Source organism: Heptranchias perlo, chromosome 28 (assembly GCF_035084215.1).
Source record: "Heptranchias perlo isolate sHepPer1 chromosome 28, sHepPer1.hap1, whole genome shotgun sequence".
Lineage (NCBI taxonomy): Eukaryota > Metazoa > Chordata > Chondrichthyes > Hexanchiformes > Hexanchidae > Heptranchias > Heptranchias perlo.
The window spans coordinates 40510181-40527052 of NC_090352.1; the positions used below are offsets into that span (position 1 = coordinate 40510181).

The 16872-nt window shown below is 51.9% G+C and overlaps 1 protein-coding gene across 3 annotated transcripts in view; it reads left to right on the forward strand.

The window, feature by feature from the left end:
- Positions 1-16872, forward strand: part of specc1 (sperm antigen with calponin homology and coiled-coil domains 1) — a 103392-nt gene that overhangs the window by 25161 nt on the left and 61359 nt on the right. For all 3 annotated transcript variants that reach the window (XM_068008582.1, XM_068008583.1, XM_068008584.1), the window contains exons 5-6: positions 4308-4450; positions 8062-8132. In XM_068008582.1, coding sequence (XP_067864683.1) covers positions 4308-4450; positions 8062-8132 — 214 coding nt within the window. The remainder of the gene's footprint in view (positions 1-4307; positions 4451-8061; positions 8133-16872) is intronic.

Below are 16872 nucleotides of genomic sequence, written 5' to 3' on the forward strand. Positions count from 1 at the left end.
TACAGTGAGTGACCCTCACCCTGAATAAACAGGGACTCTGTACAGTTAGTGAGTGACCCTCACCCTGAATAAACAGGGACTCTGTACAGTTACAGTGAGTGACCCTCACCCTGAATAAACAGGGACTCTGTACAGTTAGTGAGTGACCCTCACCCTGAATAAACAGGGACTCTGTACAGTTACACAGTGAGTGACCCTCACCCTGAATAAACAGGGACTCTGTACAGTTACACAGTGAGTGACCCTCACCCTGAATAAACAGGGACTCTGTACAGTTACACAGTGAGTGACCCTCACCCTGAATAAACAGGGACTCTGTACAGTTACACAGCGAGTGACCCTCACCCTGAATAAACAGGGACTCTGTACAGTTACAGTGAGTGACCCTCACCCTGAATAAACAGGGACTCTGTACAGTTACAGTGAGTGACCCTCACCCTGAATAAACAGGGACTCTGTACAGTTAGTGAGTGACCCTCACCCTGAATAAACAGGGACTCTGTGCAGTTACACAGTGAGTGACCCTCACCCTGAATAAACAGGGACTCTGTACAGTTACAGTGAGTGACCCTCACCCTGAATAAACAGGGACTCTGTACAGTTACAGTGAGTGACCCTCACCCTGAATAAACAGGGACTCTGTACAGTTACACAGTGAGTGACCCTCACCCTGAATAAACAGGGACTCTGTACAGTTACAGTGAGTGACCCTCACCCTGAATAAACAGGGACTCTGTACAGTTACACAGTGAGTGACCCTCACCCTGAATAAACAGGGACTCTGTACAGTTACACAGTGAGTGACCCTCACCCTGAATAAACAGGGACTCTGTACAGTTACACAGTGAGTGACCCTCACCCTGAATAAACAGGGACTCTGTACAGTTACACAGTGAGTGACCCTCACCCTGAATAAACAGGCACTCTGTACAGTTACAGTGAGTGACCCTCACCCTGAATAAACAGGGACTCTGTACAGTTACAGTGAGTGACCCTCACCCTGAATAAACAGGGACTCTGTACAGTTAGTGAGTGACCCTCACCCTGAATAAACAGGGACTCTGTGCAGTTACACAGTGAGTGACCCTCACCCTGAATAAACAGGGACTCTGTACAGTTACAGTGAGTGACCCTCACCCTGAATAAACAGGGACTCTGTACAGTTACAGTGAGTGACCCTCACCCTGAATAAACAGGGACTCTGTACAGTTACACAGTGAGTGACCCTCACCCTGAATAAACAGGGACTCTGTACAGTTACAGTGAGTGACCCTCACCCTGAATAAACAGGGACTCTGTACAGTTACACAGTGAGTGACCCTCACCCTGAATAAACAGGGACTCTGTACAGTTACACAGTGAGTGACCCTCACCCTGAATAAACAGGGACTCTGTACAGTTACAGTGAGTGACCCTCACCCTGAATAAACAGGGACTCTGTACAGTTAGTGAGTGACCCTCACCCTGAATAAACAGGGACTCTGTACAGTTACACAGCGAGTGACCCTCACCCTGAATAAACAGGGACTCTGTACAGTTACAGTGAGTGACCCTCACCCTGAATAAACAGGGACTCTGTACAGTTACAGTGAGTGACCCTCACCCTGAATAAACAGGGACTCTGTACAGTTAGTGAGTGACCCTCACCCTGAATAAACAGGGACTCTGTGCAGTTACAGTGAGTGACCCTCACCCTGAATAAACAGGGACTCTGTACAGTTACAGTGAGTGACCCTCACCCTGAATAAACAGGGACTCTGTACAGTTACACAGTGAGTGACCCTCACCCTGAATAAACAGGGACTCTGTACAGTTACACAGTGAGTGACCCTCACCCTGAATAAACAGGGACTCTGTACAGTTACACAGTGAGTGACCCTCACCCTGAATAAACAGGGACTCTGTACAGTTACACAGTGAGTGACCCTCACCCTGAATAAACAGGGACTCTGTACAGTTACAGTGAGTGACCCTCACCCTGAATAAACAGGGACTCTGTACAGTTAGTGAGTGACCCTCACCCTGAATAAACAGGGACTCTGTACAGTTACACAGCGAGTGACCCTCACCCTGAATAAACAGGGACTCTGTACAGTTACACAGTGAGTGACCCTCACCCTGAATAAACAGGGACTCTGTACAGTTACAGTGAGTGACCCTCACCCTGAATAAACAGGGACTCTGTACAGTTACAGTGAGTGACCCTCACCCTGAATAAACAGGGACTCTGTACAGTTACACAGTGAGTGACCCTCACCCTGAATAAACAGGGACTCTGTACAGTTACACAGTGAGTGACCCTCACCCTGAATAAACAGGGACTCTGTACAGTTACACAGTGAGTGACCCTCACCCTGAATAAACAGGGACTCTGTACAGTTACAGTGAGTGACCCTCACCCTGAATAAACAGGGACTCTGTACAGTTACAGTGAGTGACCCTCACCCTGAATAAACAGGGACTCTGTACAGTTACACAGTGAGTGACCCTCACCCTGAATAAACAGGGACTCTGTACAGTGACACAGTGAGTGACCCTCACCCTGAATAAACAGGGACTCTGTACAGTTACACAGTGAGTGACCCTCACCCTGAATAAACAGGGACTCTGTACAGTTACACAGTGAGTGACACTCACCCTGAATAAACGGGGACTCTACAGTTACAGTGAGTGACCCTCACCCTGAATAAACAGGGACTCTGTACAGTTACACAGTGAGTGACCCTCACCCTGAATAAACAGGGACTCTGTACAGTTACACAGTGAGTGACCCTCACCCTGAATAAACAGGGACTCTGTACAGTTACACAGTGAGTGACACTCACCCTGAATAAACGGGGACTCTACAGTTACAGTGAGTGACCCTCACCCTGAATAAACAGGGACTCTGTACAGTTACACAGTGAGTGACCCTCACCCTGAATAAACAGGGACTCTGTACAGTTACAGTGAGTGACCCTTCTCTCAGGCTTCATGTGAGGATGAGTTTCTCCCAGGCCGAGCTTTGTCTTGCTGTGGCAGTCAGTTTAAGGTGAGTAGGATTCACACGGTGGACCCCGGCTATGACATGTAATGAAGAGACTCTTTGGGCTGTTTCAGACCGTGAGGAGGGTCTGAAGTGTGTGTCAGACTGTGAGGGCCCAGTCACTCCGTTCTCTCTGTCGTGTCAGCTGATATAATTCCCGCTGCCCGTTTCTGAGAGAAATGTCTAAAATGCAAACTGTTGGCACGAGGTAAAGGTGAAACCTTTCTGCGTCTCTCACGATTCAGATTGAGTGACCACTTACTGATGGGACCGAGAAAATACATCGTAATTGAGGCAAACGCTGACCCGCTCCTTTCCTGGCCCCTGACCCCTGCTGCACTCCTATTCTGACCCTGACCCCTGACCCACTTCTATCCTGACCCCTGACCCAGTTCTGTCCTGTCCTGTTCAGTCCCGTTGTTAGTGATTGTTGTGACCCCCAGCGTTCCCCATTCCTGGGGGGGGGTGTAATCCCCGGGAGAGGCAAAAATCCAGATTAAAAACCCTCCAACCATTCTGACCCTCGGAAAATGATCAAAAACGAGTTCCAGGCGATAACGCTGAGCCTGAGGCACATCCTCCAAAGTCACTCCCACCTCTCGTACCCAGCGATCGTCACTCCCACCTCTCGTACCCAGCGATCGTCACTCCCACCTCTCGTACCCAGCGATCGTCACTCCCACCTCTCGTACCCAGCGATCGTCACTCCCACCTCTCGTACCCAGCGATCGTCACTCCCACCTCTCGTACCCAGCGATCGTCACTCCCACCTCTCGTACCCAGCGATCGTCACTCCCACCTCTCGTACCCAGCGATCGTCACTCCCACCTCTCGTACCCAGCGATCGTCACTCCCACCTCTCGTACCCAGTGATCGTCACTCCCACCTCTCGTACCCAGTGATATTGGTCTCCTTTGGGAAGTCTCCAGTTCACTTTGGAATGTTTGCAGTGAATCAGGAGCCTATTCCAAAGGTCAACAGGCCTCTGGGAAAAGGAAAACATCCTGAACTCGAATTATCGAATTGACCGGCGAGAGGCCGTTGCAGTGTCACGAGGCGCTGTTCAGTTCCATGCAGGGGCTGCTCTGACAGATTGGTGCCATTTGACAGTCAGACAGGATATGCAGTGAGCGGAGCTCCCTCTCTGGTTTAAATAGTATCCATCCGGGAACGACTCTGGCTTTCTGCTCTAAGTCCATGGGCTCACTAATATTTTTGTATTCCAAGGCCTGAGGCCTGCAAGTCTTGTACTGGGTCCAATCTTTGCCTCACTTGCTCTCAGGGCAAAGAACAAAGACTTGATTTTGGAGGCGTTGGGAGGTGACACGGAGACCTCGGGGCAGAGAAGGACCATCGGCCGAATCCCCCCAGAACCTTCTCCCAAAGTCAAAACACTGATCAGATCCTTTGACAGCTCGCTCCCAGGTACAGTAACACTCTGCTCGTGGTTCCAGTCTGCATGGGACGGATGTGTCAGGGTCGTGGGGGATTCTTAATTCTGTGATTCCATCTCCTCTTTACCACTTATGGCAGCTCATGATGTGACCAATGGCGAGTTTGGTGGTAACTGTGCAAAGTTTATTAATTGTAGTTATAATGGGTTACTGCTCGATGACCAACCAAACCAACTAGTAAAAGCTGCAGAGTTGATCAAAATATGATTACCAATAATTTACTGCAACATTTTCAAAGCTGTTGCTACGTTACATTTCACGGCCCCTCATTCCCCCACTCACCTCCCCTCATTCCCCCACTCACCTTCCCTCATTCCCCCACTCACCTCCCCTCATTCCCCCACTCACCTTCCCTCATTCCCCCACTCACCTTCCCTCATTCCCCCACTCACCTCCCTCATTCCCCCACTCACCTCCCCTCATTCCCCCACTCACCTTCCCTCATTCCCCCACTCACCTCCCTCATTCACCCACTCACCTCCCTCATTCCCCCACTCACCTTCCCTCATTCCCCCACTCACCTTCCCTCATTCCCCCACTCACCTCCCTCATTCACCCACTCACCTCCCTCATTCCCCCACTCACCTTCCCTCATTCCCCCACTCACCTCCCTCATTCACCCACTCACCTCCCTCATTCCCCCACTCACCTCCCCTCATTCCCCCACTCACCTTCCCTCATTCCCCCACTCACCTCCCTCATTCACCCACTCACCTCCCTCATTCCCCCACTCACCTTCCCTCATTCCCCCACTCACCTCCCTCATTCCCCCACTCACCTCCCCCATTCACCCACTCACCTCCCTCATTCCCCCACTCACCTCCCCTCATTCCCCCACTCACCTTCCCTCATTCCCCCACTCACCTTCCCTCATTCCCCCACTCACCTCCCTCATTCCCCCACTCACCTCCCTCATTCACCCACTCACCTCCCCCATCACCCACTCACCTCCCTCATTCCCCCACTCACCTCCCCTCATTCCCCCACTCACCTCCCCCATCACCCACTCACCTCCCTCATTCACCCACTCACCTCCCTCATTCACCCACTCACCTCCCCCATCACCCACTCACCTCCCTCATTCACCCACTCACCTCCCTCCATTCACCCGTTCACCTCCCTCATTCCCCCACTCACCTCCCCCATCACCCACTCACCTCCCTCATTCACCCACTCACCTCCCTCCATTCACCCGTTCACCTCCCTCATTCCCCCACTCACCTCCCTCATTCACCCACTCACCTCCCTCCATTCACCCACTCACCTCCCTCATTCACCCGTTCACCTCCCTCATTCCCCCACTCACCTCCCTCATTCCCCCACTCACCTCCCTCCATTCACCCACTCACCTCCCTCATTCACCTACTCACCTTCCCTGTCACCTACTCACCTCCCTCATTCACCCACTCACCTCCCCTCATTCACCCACTCACCTCCCTCATTCACCCACTCACCTCCCTCATTCACCCACTCACCTCCCCCGTCACCCACTCACCTCCCCTCATTCACCCACTCACCTCCCTCATTCACCCACTCACCTCCCTCATTCACCTACTCACCTCCCCCGTCACCCACTCACCTCCCTCATTCACCCACTCACTTCCCTCATTCACCCACTCACCTCCCTCATTCACCCACTCACCTCCCTCATTCACCCACTCACCTCCCTCATTCACCCACTCACCTCCCCTCATTCACTCACTCACCTCCCTCATTCACCCACTCACCTCCCTCATTCACCCACTCACCTCCCTCATTCACCCACTCACCTCCCTCATTCACCCACTCACCTCCCTCATTCACCTACTCACCTCCCCCGTCATCCACTCACCTCCCTCATTCACCCACTCACCTCCCTCCATTCACACGTTCACCTCCCTCATTCACCCACTCACCTCCCTCATTCCCCCACTCACTTCCCTCATTCACCCACTCACCTCCCTCATTCACCCACTCACCTCCCTCCATTCACCCACTCACCTCCCTCATTCACCCGTTCACCTCCCTCATTCCCCCACTCACCTCCCTCATTCCCCCACTCACCTCCCTCCATTCACCCACTCACCTCCCTCATTCACCTACTCACCTTCCCTGTCACCTACTCACCTCCCTCATTCACCCACTCACCTCCCCTCATTCACCCACTCACCTCCCTCATTCACCCACTCACCTCCCTCATTCACCCACTCACCTCCCCCGTCACCCACTCACCTCCCCTCATTCACCCACTCACCTCCCTCATTCACCCACTCACCTCCCTCATTCACCTACTCACCTCCCCCGTCACCCACTCACCTCCCTCATTCACCCACTCACTTCCCTCATTCACCCACTCACCTCCCTCATTCACCCACTCACCTCCCTCATTCACCCACTCACCTCCCTCATTCACCCACTCACCTCCCCTCATTCACTCACTCACCTCCCTCATTCACCCACTCACCTCCCTCATTCACCCACTCACCTCCCTCATTCACCCACTCACCTCCCTCATTCACCCACTCACCTCCCTCATTCACCTACTCACCTCCCCCGTCATCCACTCACCTCCCTCATTCACCCACTCACCTCCCTCCATTCACACGTTCACCTCCCTCATTCACCCACTCACCTCCCTCATTCCCCCACTCACTTCCCTCATTCACCCACTCACCTCCCTCATTCACCCACTCACCTCCCTCCATTCACCCACTCACCTCCCTCATTCACCCACTCACCTCCCTCATTCCCCCACTCACCTCCCCCGTCACCCACTCACCTCCCCCGTCATCCACTCACCTCCCTCCATTCACTCACTCACCTCCCTCCATTCCCCCACTCACCTCCCTCCATTCACACGTTCACCTCCCTCATTCACCCACTCACCTCCCTCATTCACCCACTCACCTCCCTCCATTCACACGTTCACCTCCCTCATTCACCCACTCACCTCCCCATTCACCCACTCACCTCCCTCATTCACCCACTCACCTCCCTCATTCCCCCACTCACCTCCCTCATTCACCCACTCACCTCCCCCATTCCCCTACTCACCTCCCTCCATTCCCCCACTCACCTCCCTCATTCACCCACTCACCTCCCCCCATTCACCCACTCACCTCCCTCATTCACCCACTCACCTCCCTCCATTCACTCACTCACCTCCCCCCATTCACTCACTCACCTCCCCCCATTCACTCACTCACCTCCCCCCATTCACCCACTCACCTCCCTCCATTCACCCACTCACCTCCCCCCATTCACCCACTCACCTCCCTCCATTCACCCACTCACCTCCCCCGTCACCCACTCACCTCCCTCAATCTCCCACTCATCTCCCTCAATCTCCCACTCACCTCCCTCAATCTCCCACTCACCTCCCTCAATCTCCCACTCACCTCCCTCACCTTGCTGGCCTCTCCTTTTGTCCTTCACACTCTCACTGACTCCTTCCTGTTGTCTATTATTTTCCACCATGTTGATGCTTTGTGTTGATGGTCAGTTTGAGTGATTTGGTGGAGCCTCCGGCCAGGGTGAGGACCGGCCTCTCCCATTGGCCCCGAGTTTCCTGCTCACTCACTAATTACATGTTTTCTCCACCAGGGGGCAGTGGTCTCCCATCGCAGATTTCGGCCGCCAGGGCGCCCCCTGCTGCTGCTGTCTCCCCAATGCAGGTAGGGCTCAGGATCACTGATCACACTCACTGATCACACTCACTGATCACACTCACCGATCACACTCACCGATCACACTGATCACACTCACCGATCACACTCACTGATCACACTGACCGATCACACTCACTGATCACACTCACCGATCACACTGATCACACTCACCGATCACACTCACTGATCACACCGATCACACTCACCGATCACACTCACCGATCACACTGATCACACTCACCGATCACACTCACTGATCACACTGATCACACTCACCGATCAGACTCACTGATCACACTCACCGATCACACTGTTCACACTCACCGATCACACTCACTGATCACACTCACCGATCACACTGTTCACACTCACCGATCACACTCACTGATCACACTCACCGATCACACTGTTCACACTCACCGATCACACTCACTGATCACACCGATCACACTCACCGATCACACTCACCGATCACACTGATCACACTCACCGATCACACTCACTGATCACACTGATCACACTCACCGATCACACTCACTGATCACACTGATCACACTCACCGATCACACTCACTGATCACACTCACCGATCACACTCACCGATCACACTCACTGATCACACTGATCACACTCACCGATCACACTCACCGATCACACTGATCACACTCACCGATCGCACTCACTGATCACACTTACCGATCGCACTCACTGATCACATTCACTGATCACACTCACTGATCACACTGATCACACTCACCGATCACACTCACTGATCACACTGATCACACTCACTGATCACACTGATCACACTCACTGATCACACTCACCGATCACACTGATCACACTCACTGATCACACTCACTGATCACACTGATCACACTCACTGATCACACTCACCGATCACACTGATCACACTCACCGATCACACTCACCGATCACACTGATCACACTCACCGATCGCACTCACTGATCACACTTACCGATCGCACTCACTGATCACACTCACTGATCACACTCACTGATCACACCGATCACACTCACCGATCACACTCACTGATCACACTCACCGATCACACTCACTGATCACACTCAACGATCACACTCAACGATCACACTGATCACACTCACCGATCACACTCACTGATCACACTGATCACACTCACTGATCACACTGATCACACTCACTGATCACACTCACTGATCACACCGATCACACTCACCGATCACACTCACCGATCACACTCACTGATCACACTCAACGATCACACTCAACGATCACACTGATCACACTCACCGATCACACTCACTGATCACACTGATCACACTCACTGATCACACTGATCACACTCACTGATCACACTCACCGATCACACTGATCACACTCACTGATGACACTCACTGATGACACTCACCGATGACACTCACCGATCACACTGAGCACACTCACTGATCACACTCACCGATCACACTGATCACACTCACTGATCACACTCACCGATCACACTGATCACACTCACTGATCACACTCACCGATCACACTGATCACACTCACTGATCACACTCACCGATCACACTCACCGATCACACTGACCACACTCACTGATCACACTCACCGATCACACTCACCGATCACACTGACCGATCACACTCACCGATCACACTGATCACGCTCACCGATCACACTCACCGATCACACTGATCACACTCACTGATCACACTCACCGATCACACTGACCACACTCACCGATCACACTCACCGATCACACTGATCACACTCACCGATCACACTAACCACAGACACTGACCACAGACACTGACAACAGAAACTGACCACACTGACCACAGAAACTGACCACACTGACCACAGACACTGACCACACTGACCACAGACACTGACCACACTGACCATAGACACTGACCACAAACACTGACCACACTGACTTATAGGGAGAGGTTAGATAGACTGGGACTTTTTTCCCTGGAGAGTAGGAGGTTTTGGGGTGATCTTATAGAAGTCTATAAAATAATGAGGGGCATAGATAAGGTAGATAGTCAAAATCTTTTCCCAAAGGTTGGGGAGTCTATAACGAGGGGGCACAGATTTAAGGTGAGAGGGGAGAGATACAAAAGGGTCCAGAGGGGCAATTTTTTCACTCAAAGGGTGGTGAGTATCTGGAACGAGCTGCCAGAGGCAGTAGTAGAGGCGGGTACAATTTTGTCTTTTAAAAAGCATTTGGACAGTTCCATGGGTAAGATGGGTATAGAGGGATGTGGGCCAAGTGCAGGCAATTGGGACTAGCTTAGTGGTATAAACTGGGCGACATGGACATGTTGGGCCGAAGGGCCTGTTTCCATGTTGTAAACTTCTATGATTCTACTGACCACAGACACTGACCACAGACACTGACCACACTGACCACAGACACTGACCACAGACACTGACCACACTGACCACAGGCACTGACCACAGACACTGACCACACTGACCACAGGCACTGACCACAGACACTGACCACACTGACCACAAACACTGACCACAGACACTGACCAGACTGACCACAGACACTGACCACAGACACTGACCACACTGACCACAGACACTGACCACAGACACTGACCACACTGACCACAGGCACTGACCACAGACACTGACCACACTGACCACAGGCACTGACCACAGACACTGACCACACTGACCACAAACACTGACCACAGACACTGACCAGACTGACCACAGACACTGACCACAGACACTGACCACACTGACCACAAACACTGACCACAGACACTGACCACAGACACTGACCACTGACACTGACCACACTGACAACAGACACTGACCACAGACATTGACCACACTGACCACAGACACTGACCACAGACACTGACCACAAACACTGACCACACTGACCACAGACACTGACCACACTGACCACAGACACTGACCACAGACACTGACCACAGACACTGACCACACTGACCACACTGACCACAGACACTGACAACACTGACCACAGACACTGACCACAAACACTGACCACAGACACTGACCACAAACACTGACCACACTGACCACAGACACTGACCACACTGACCACAGACACTGACAACAGACACTGACCACACTGACCACAGACACTGACCACACTGACCACAGACACTGACAACAGACACTGACCACACTGACCACAAACACTGACAACAGACACTGACCACAGACACTGACCACACTGACCACAGACAATGACCACAGACACTGACCACACTGACCACAGACACTGGCCACAGACACTGACCACACTGACCACAGACACTGACCACAGACACTGACCACAAACACTGACCACAGACACTGACAACAGACACTGACCACAATAACCACAGACACTGACCACAGACACTGACCACACTGACCACAGACACTGACCACACTGACACTGACCACAGACACTGACCACACTGACCACTGACACTGACCACAGACACTGACCACACTGACCACAGACACTGGCCACACTGACACTGACCACAGACACTGACCACACTGACCACAGACACTGACCACACTGACCACTGACACTGACCACAGACACTGACCACTGACACTGACCACAGACACTGACCACAGACACTGACCACTGACACTGACCACAGACACTGACCACACTGACCACAGACACTGACCACACTGACCACTGACACTGACCACAGACACTGACCACTGACACTGACCACAGACACTGACCACTGACACTGACCACAGACACTGACCACACTGACCACAGACACTGACCACAAACACTGACCACAGACACTGACAACAGACACTGACCACAATAACCACAGACACTGACCACAGACACTGACCACACTGACCACAGACACTGACCACACTGACACTGACCACAGACACTGACCACACTGACCACTGACACTGACCACAGACACTGACCACACTGACCACAGACACTGGCCACACTGACACTGACCACAGACACTGACCACACTGACCACAGACACTGACCACTGACACTGACCACAGACACTGACCACACTGACCACAGACACTGACCACACTGACCACTGACACTGACCACAGACACTGACCACTGACACTGACCACAGACACTGACCACTGACACTGACCACAAACACTGACCACTGACACTGACCACAGACACTGACCACACTGACCACAGACACTGACAACAGACACTGACCACACTGACCACAGACACTGACCACAGACACTGACCACACTGACCACTGACACTGACCACAGACACTGACCACACTGACCACTGACACTGACCACAGACGCTGACCACAGACACTGACCACACTGACCACAGACACTGACAACAGACACTGACCACACTGACCACAGACACTGACCACAGACACTGACCACACTGACCACAAACACTGACCACACTGACCACATTGACCACAGACACTGACCACAAACACTGACCACAGACACTGACCACAGACACTGACCACACTGACCACAGACACTGACCACAAACACTGACCACAGACACTGACCACAGACACTGACCACACTGACCACAAACACTGACCACAGACACTGACCACACTGACCACAGACACTGACCACAGACACTGACCACACTGACCACAAACACTGACCACAGACACTGACCACACTGACCACAGACACTGACCACAGACACTGACCACACTGACCACAGACACTGACCACAAACACTGACCACAGACACTGACCACAGACACTGACCACACTGACCACAGACACTGACCACAGACACTGACCACAGACACTGACCACACTGACCACAGACACTAACCACAGACACTGACCACACTGACCACACTGACCACAGACACTGACCACACTGACCACAGACACTGACCACAAACACTGACAACAGACACTGACCACAAACACTGACAACAGACACTGACCACAGACACTGACCACACTGACCACAGACACTGACCACACTGACCACACTGACCACAGACACTGACCACACTGACCACAGACACTGACCACAGACACTGACCACACTGACCACAGACACTGACCACAAACACTGACAACAGACACTGACCACAAACACTGACCACAGACACTGACCACAAACACTGACAACAGACACTGACCACAAACACTGACAACAGACACTGACCACTGACACTGACCACAAACACTGACCACAAACACTGACAACAGACACTGACCACAGACACTGACAACAGACACTGACCACAGACACTGACCACACTGACCACAGACACTAACCACAGACACTGACCACACTGACCACACTGACCACAGACACTGACCACACTGACCACAGACACTGACCACAAACACTGACAACAGACACTGACCACAAACACTGACAACAGACACTGACCACAGACACTGACCACACTGACCACAGACACTGACCACACTGACCACACTGACCACAGACACTGACCACACTGACCACAGACACTGACCACAGACACTGACCACACTGACCACAGGCACTGACCACAAACACTGACAACAGACACTGACCACAAACACTGACCACAGACACTGACCACAGACACTGACCACAATGACCACAGACACTGACCACAGACACTGACCACAAACACTGACAACAGACACTGACCACACTGACCACAGACACTGACCACAGACACTGACCACAAACACTGACCACAGACACTGACCACAAACACTGACCACAGACACTGACCACAAACACTGACCACAGACACTGACCACAAACACTGACAACAGACACTGACCACTGACACTGACCACAAACACTGACCACAAACACTGACCACTGACACTGACCACAAACACTGACCACAAACACTGACAACAGACACTGACCACAAACACTGACCACAGACACTGACCACAAACACTGACAACAGACACTGACCACTGACACTGACCACAAACACTGACCACAAACACTGACCACTGACACTGACCACAAACACTGACCACAAACACTGACAACAGACACTGACCACAGACACTGACAACAGACACTGACAACAGACACTGACCACAGACACTGACCACACTGACCACAGACACTGACCACAGACACTGACCACACTGACCACAGACACTGACCACACTGACCACAGACACTGACAACAGACACTGACCACACTGACCACAGACACTGACCACAGACACTGACAACAGACACTGACCACAGACACTGACCACACTGACCACAGACACTGACCACAGACACTGACCACACTGACCACAGACACTGACCACAGACACTGACCACACTGACCACAGACACTGACCACACTGACCACTGACACTGACCACACTGCTGTCTATCAGGGATCTGGTCAAAGGGACAGTGAAGTCCTTGAGCTGGATTTTCCTTGAACGACACGGCCCAGTGTCGCACCGCTCCATATACTGGGCTGACTGGAACCCCTGGAACCCCTGGAACCCCTGGAACCCCTGCTATCCTGGTTTCCTCGTTGTTGATGTTAGTTTTGATCAGGGTCCAATGTCTCACTGAACTGTCAGCATCAGATTCGGCCTTTTGCTGGACAATAGCTTTGACCTTTGATCCCGCACACTCACAGTATTCAGTCAGCAGGTTCATGAACCTTTGCTGATGACACAAAGGTTGGTGGGAAAGTAAAGTTGTGAAGAGGACAGAAGGGTCGCCAAATTGGGCCGTGTCGCGCCCGTTGTTTCGGCGCTACACGGCCTCTCTGACATCCAAGATGGAGTCTTGAATGCGCACGCACGTTTCCTGCGTGACGTGCACCGGACGCCATCTTGGTCTCGGAGTTAGCGCAGGCGCAGGTAACGAACGCTGGAATCATGTAAAGTGGGGAGAAAATGGCTTCAATCAGTGAACAACGCTGATTTAAAGTGATAGACACCATTTTGGGACTTAACGCTCAACTCAACGCACAGTCTTAACCCCGACCATCTGACCGTGTCAGAGTGTCTGGAGGACCCCCCACCGGCGCTATTTAAAGGGACCATGCAGGATTTACAGGTTAGTGGCTGGATTATTGCCTCTGGCTGGCGAGACATTTGTAACTGTTTTTGGAGGTCTCCTAGACCTCAATACTGGGACCCGGGGACATAGACTAACATTTAGAGCCAGGACGGGCAGGAGTGAAGTTAGGAAATGCTTCTACACGCAAAGGGTGGGAGATGTTTGGAACTCTCTTCTGCAGACGGCAGTTGATGCTCGCTCGCGTGTGAATGTTAAATCTGAGATTGATCGATTTCTGTAACCAAGGGTATTAAGGGATATGGGGCTAAGACGGGTATATGGAGTTAGGTCACAGGTCCACCATGATCTCATTGAATGGCGGAACAGGCTCGAGGGGCTAAATGCCACTGCCACTTGCTGCCTCTTGATATGCGCCACCTTCTCCTGCAAGAAAGCGGGACGTGTGTCTGGGTGATGTGCCTGTCATGGCTGAATAGCTGCCAGTGTGTGTGGCCTGTGAGTTGTGGGTGGGCGGCTTGAAACAGTGGTAATGTGTAAGGGTGAGAGGAAGCATCTGATTGGAAGAGTTGAGTACTGATGGAAAGAGTTTGTTGGTATGTGGGTGATGGGGGGGTGTAGTGGGTGGGGCAGTTGGTGGGAGACATAGAAACATAGAAAATAGGAGCAAGAGTAGGCCATTCGGCCCTTCGGGCCTGCTCCGCCATTCAAAATGATCATGGCTGATCGTCTAACTCAGTGCCCTGTTCCCGCTTTTTCCCCATATCCCTTGATCCCTTTAGCATTAAGAAATATATCTATCTCCTTCTTGAATACATCTAATGACTTGGCCTCCACTGCCTTCTGTGGTAGAGAATTCCACAGGTTCACCACCCTCTGAGTGAAGAAATTTCTCCTCATCTCGGTTCTAAATGTCATACCCCGTATCCTGAGACTGTGACCCCTGGTTCTGGACTCCCCAGCCATCAGGAACATCCTCCCTGTATCTAGTCTGTCTAGTCCTGTTAGAATTTTATATGTTTCGATGAGATCACCTCTCATTCTTCTAAACTCTAGTGAATATAGGCCTAGTCGACCCAATCTCTCCTCATACGTCAGTCCTGCCATCCCAGGAATCAGTCTGGTAAACCTTCGTTGCACTCCCTCCATGGCAAGGACATCCTTCCTCAGATAAGGAGACCAAAACTGCACACAATACTCCAGATGTGGTCTCACCAAGGCCCTGTATAACTGCAGTAAGACATCCCTGTTCCTGTACTCAAATTCTCTTGCAATGAAGGCCAACATACCATTCGCCTTCCTAACTGCTTGCTGCACCTGAATGTTCGCTTTCAGCGACTGGTGTACAAGGACACCCAGGTCTCGTTGCACCTCCCCTTTTCCCAATCTATCACCATTCAGATAATAATCTGCCTTTCTGTTTTTACAACCAAAGTGGATAACCTCACATTTATCCACGTTATACTGCATCTGCCATGTTCTTGCCCACTCACCCAACTTGTCTAAATCACATTGGAGCCTCTTTGTATCCTCCTCACAGCTCACATTCCACCCCAGCTTTGTGTCGTTTGCAAACTTGGAAATGTTACATTCAGTTCCCTCGTCCAAATCATTGATATATATTGTGAATAGCTGGGGCCCAAGCACTGATCCCTGCGGTACCCCACTAGTCACTGCCTGACACCCCGATAAACACCCCGAGACACCACTTGACAGTTGACCTCACTCACCTTGCCCACT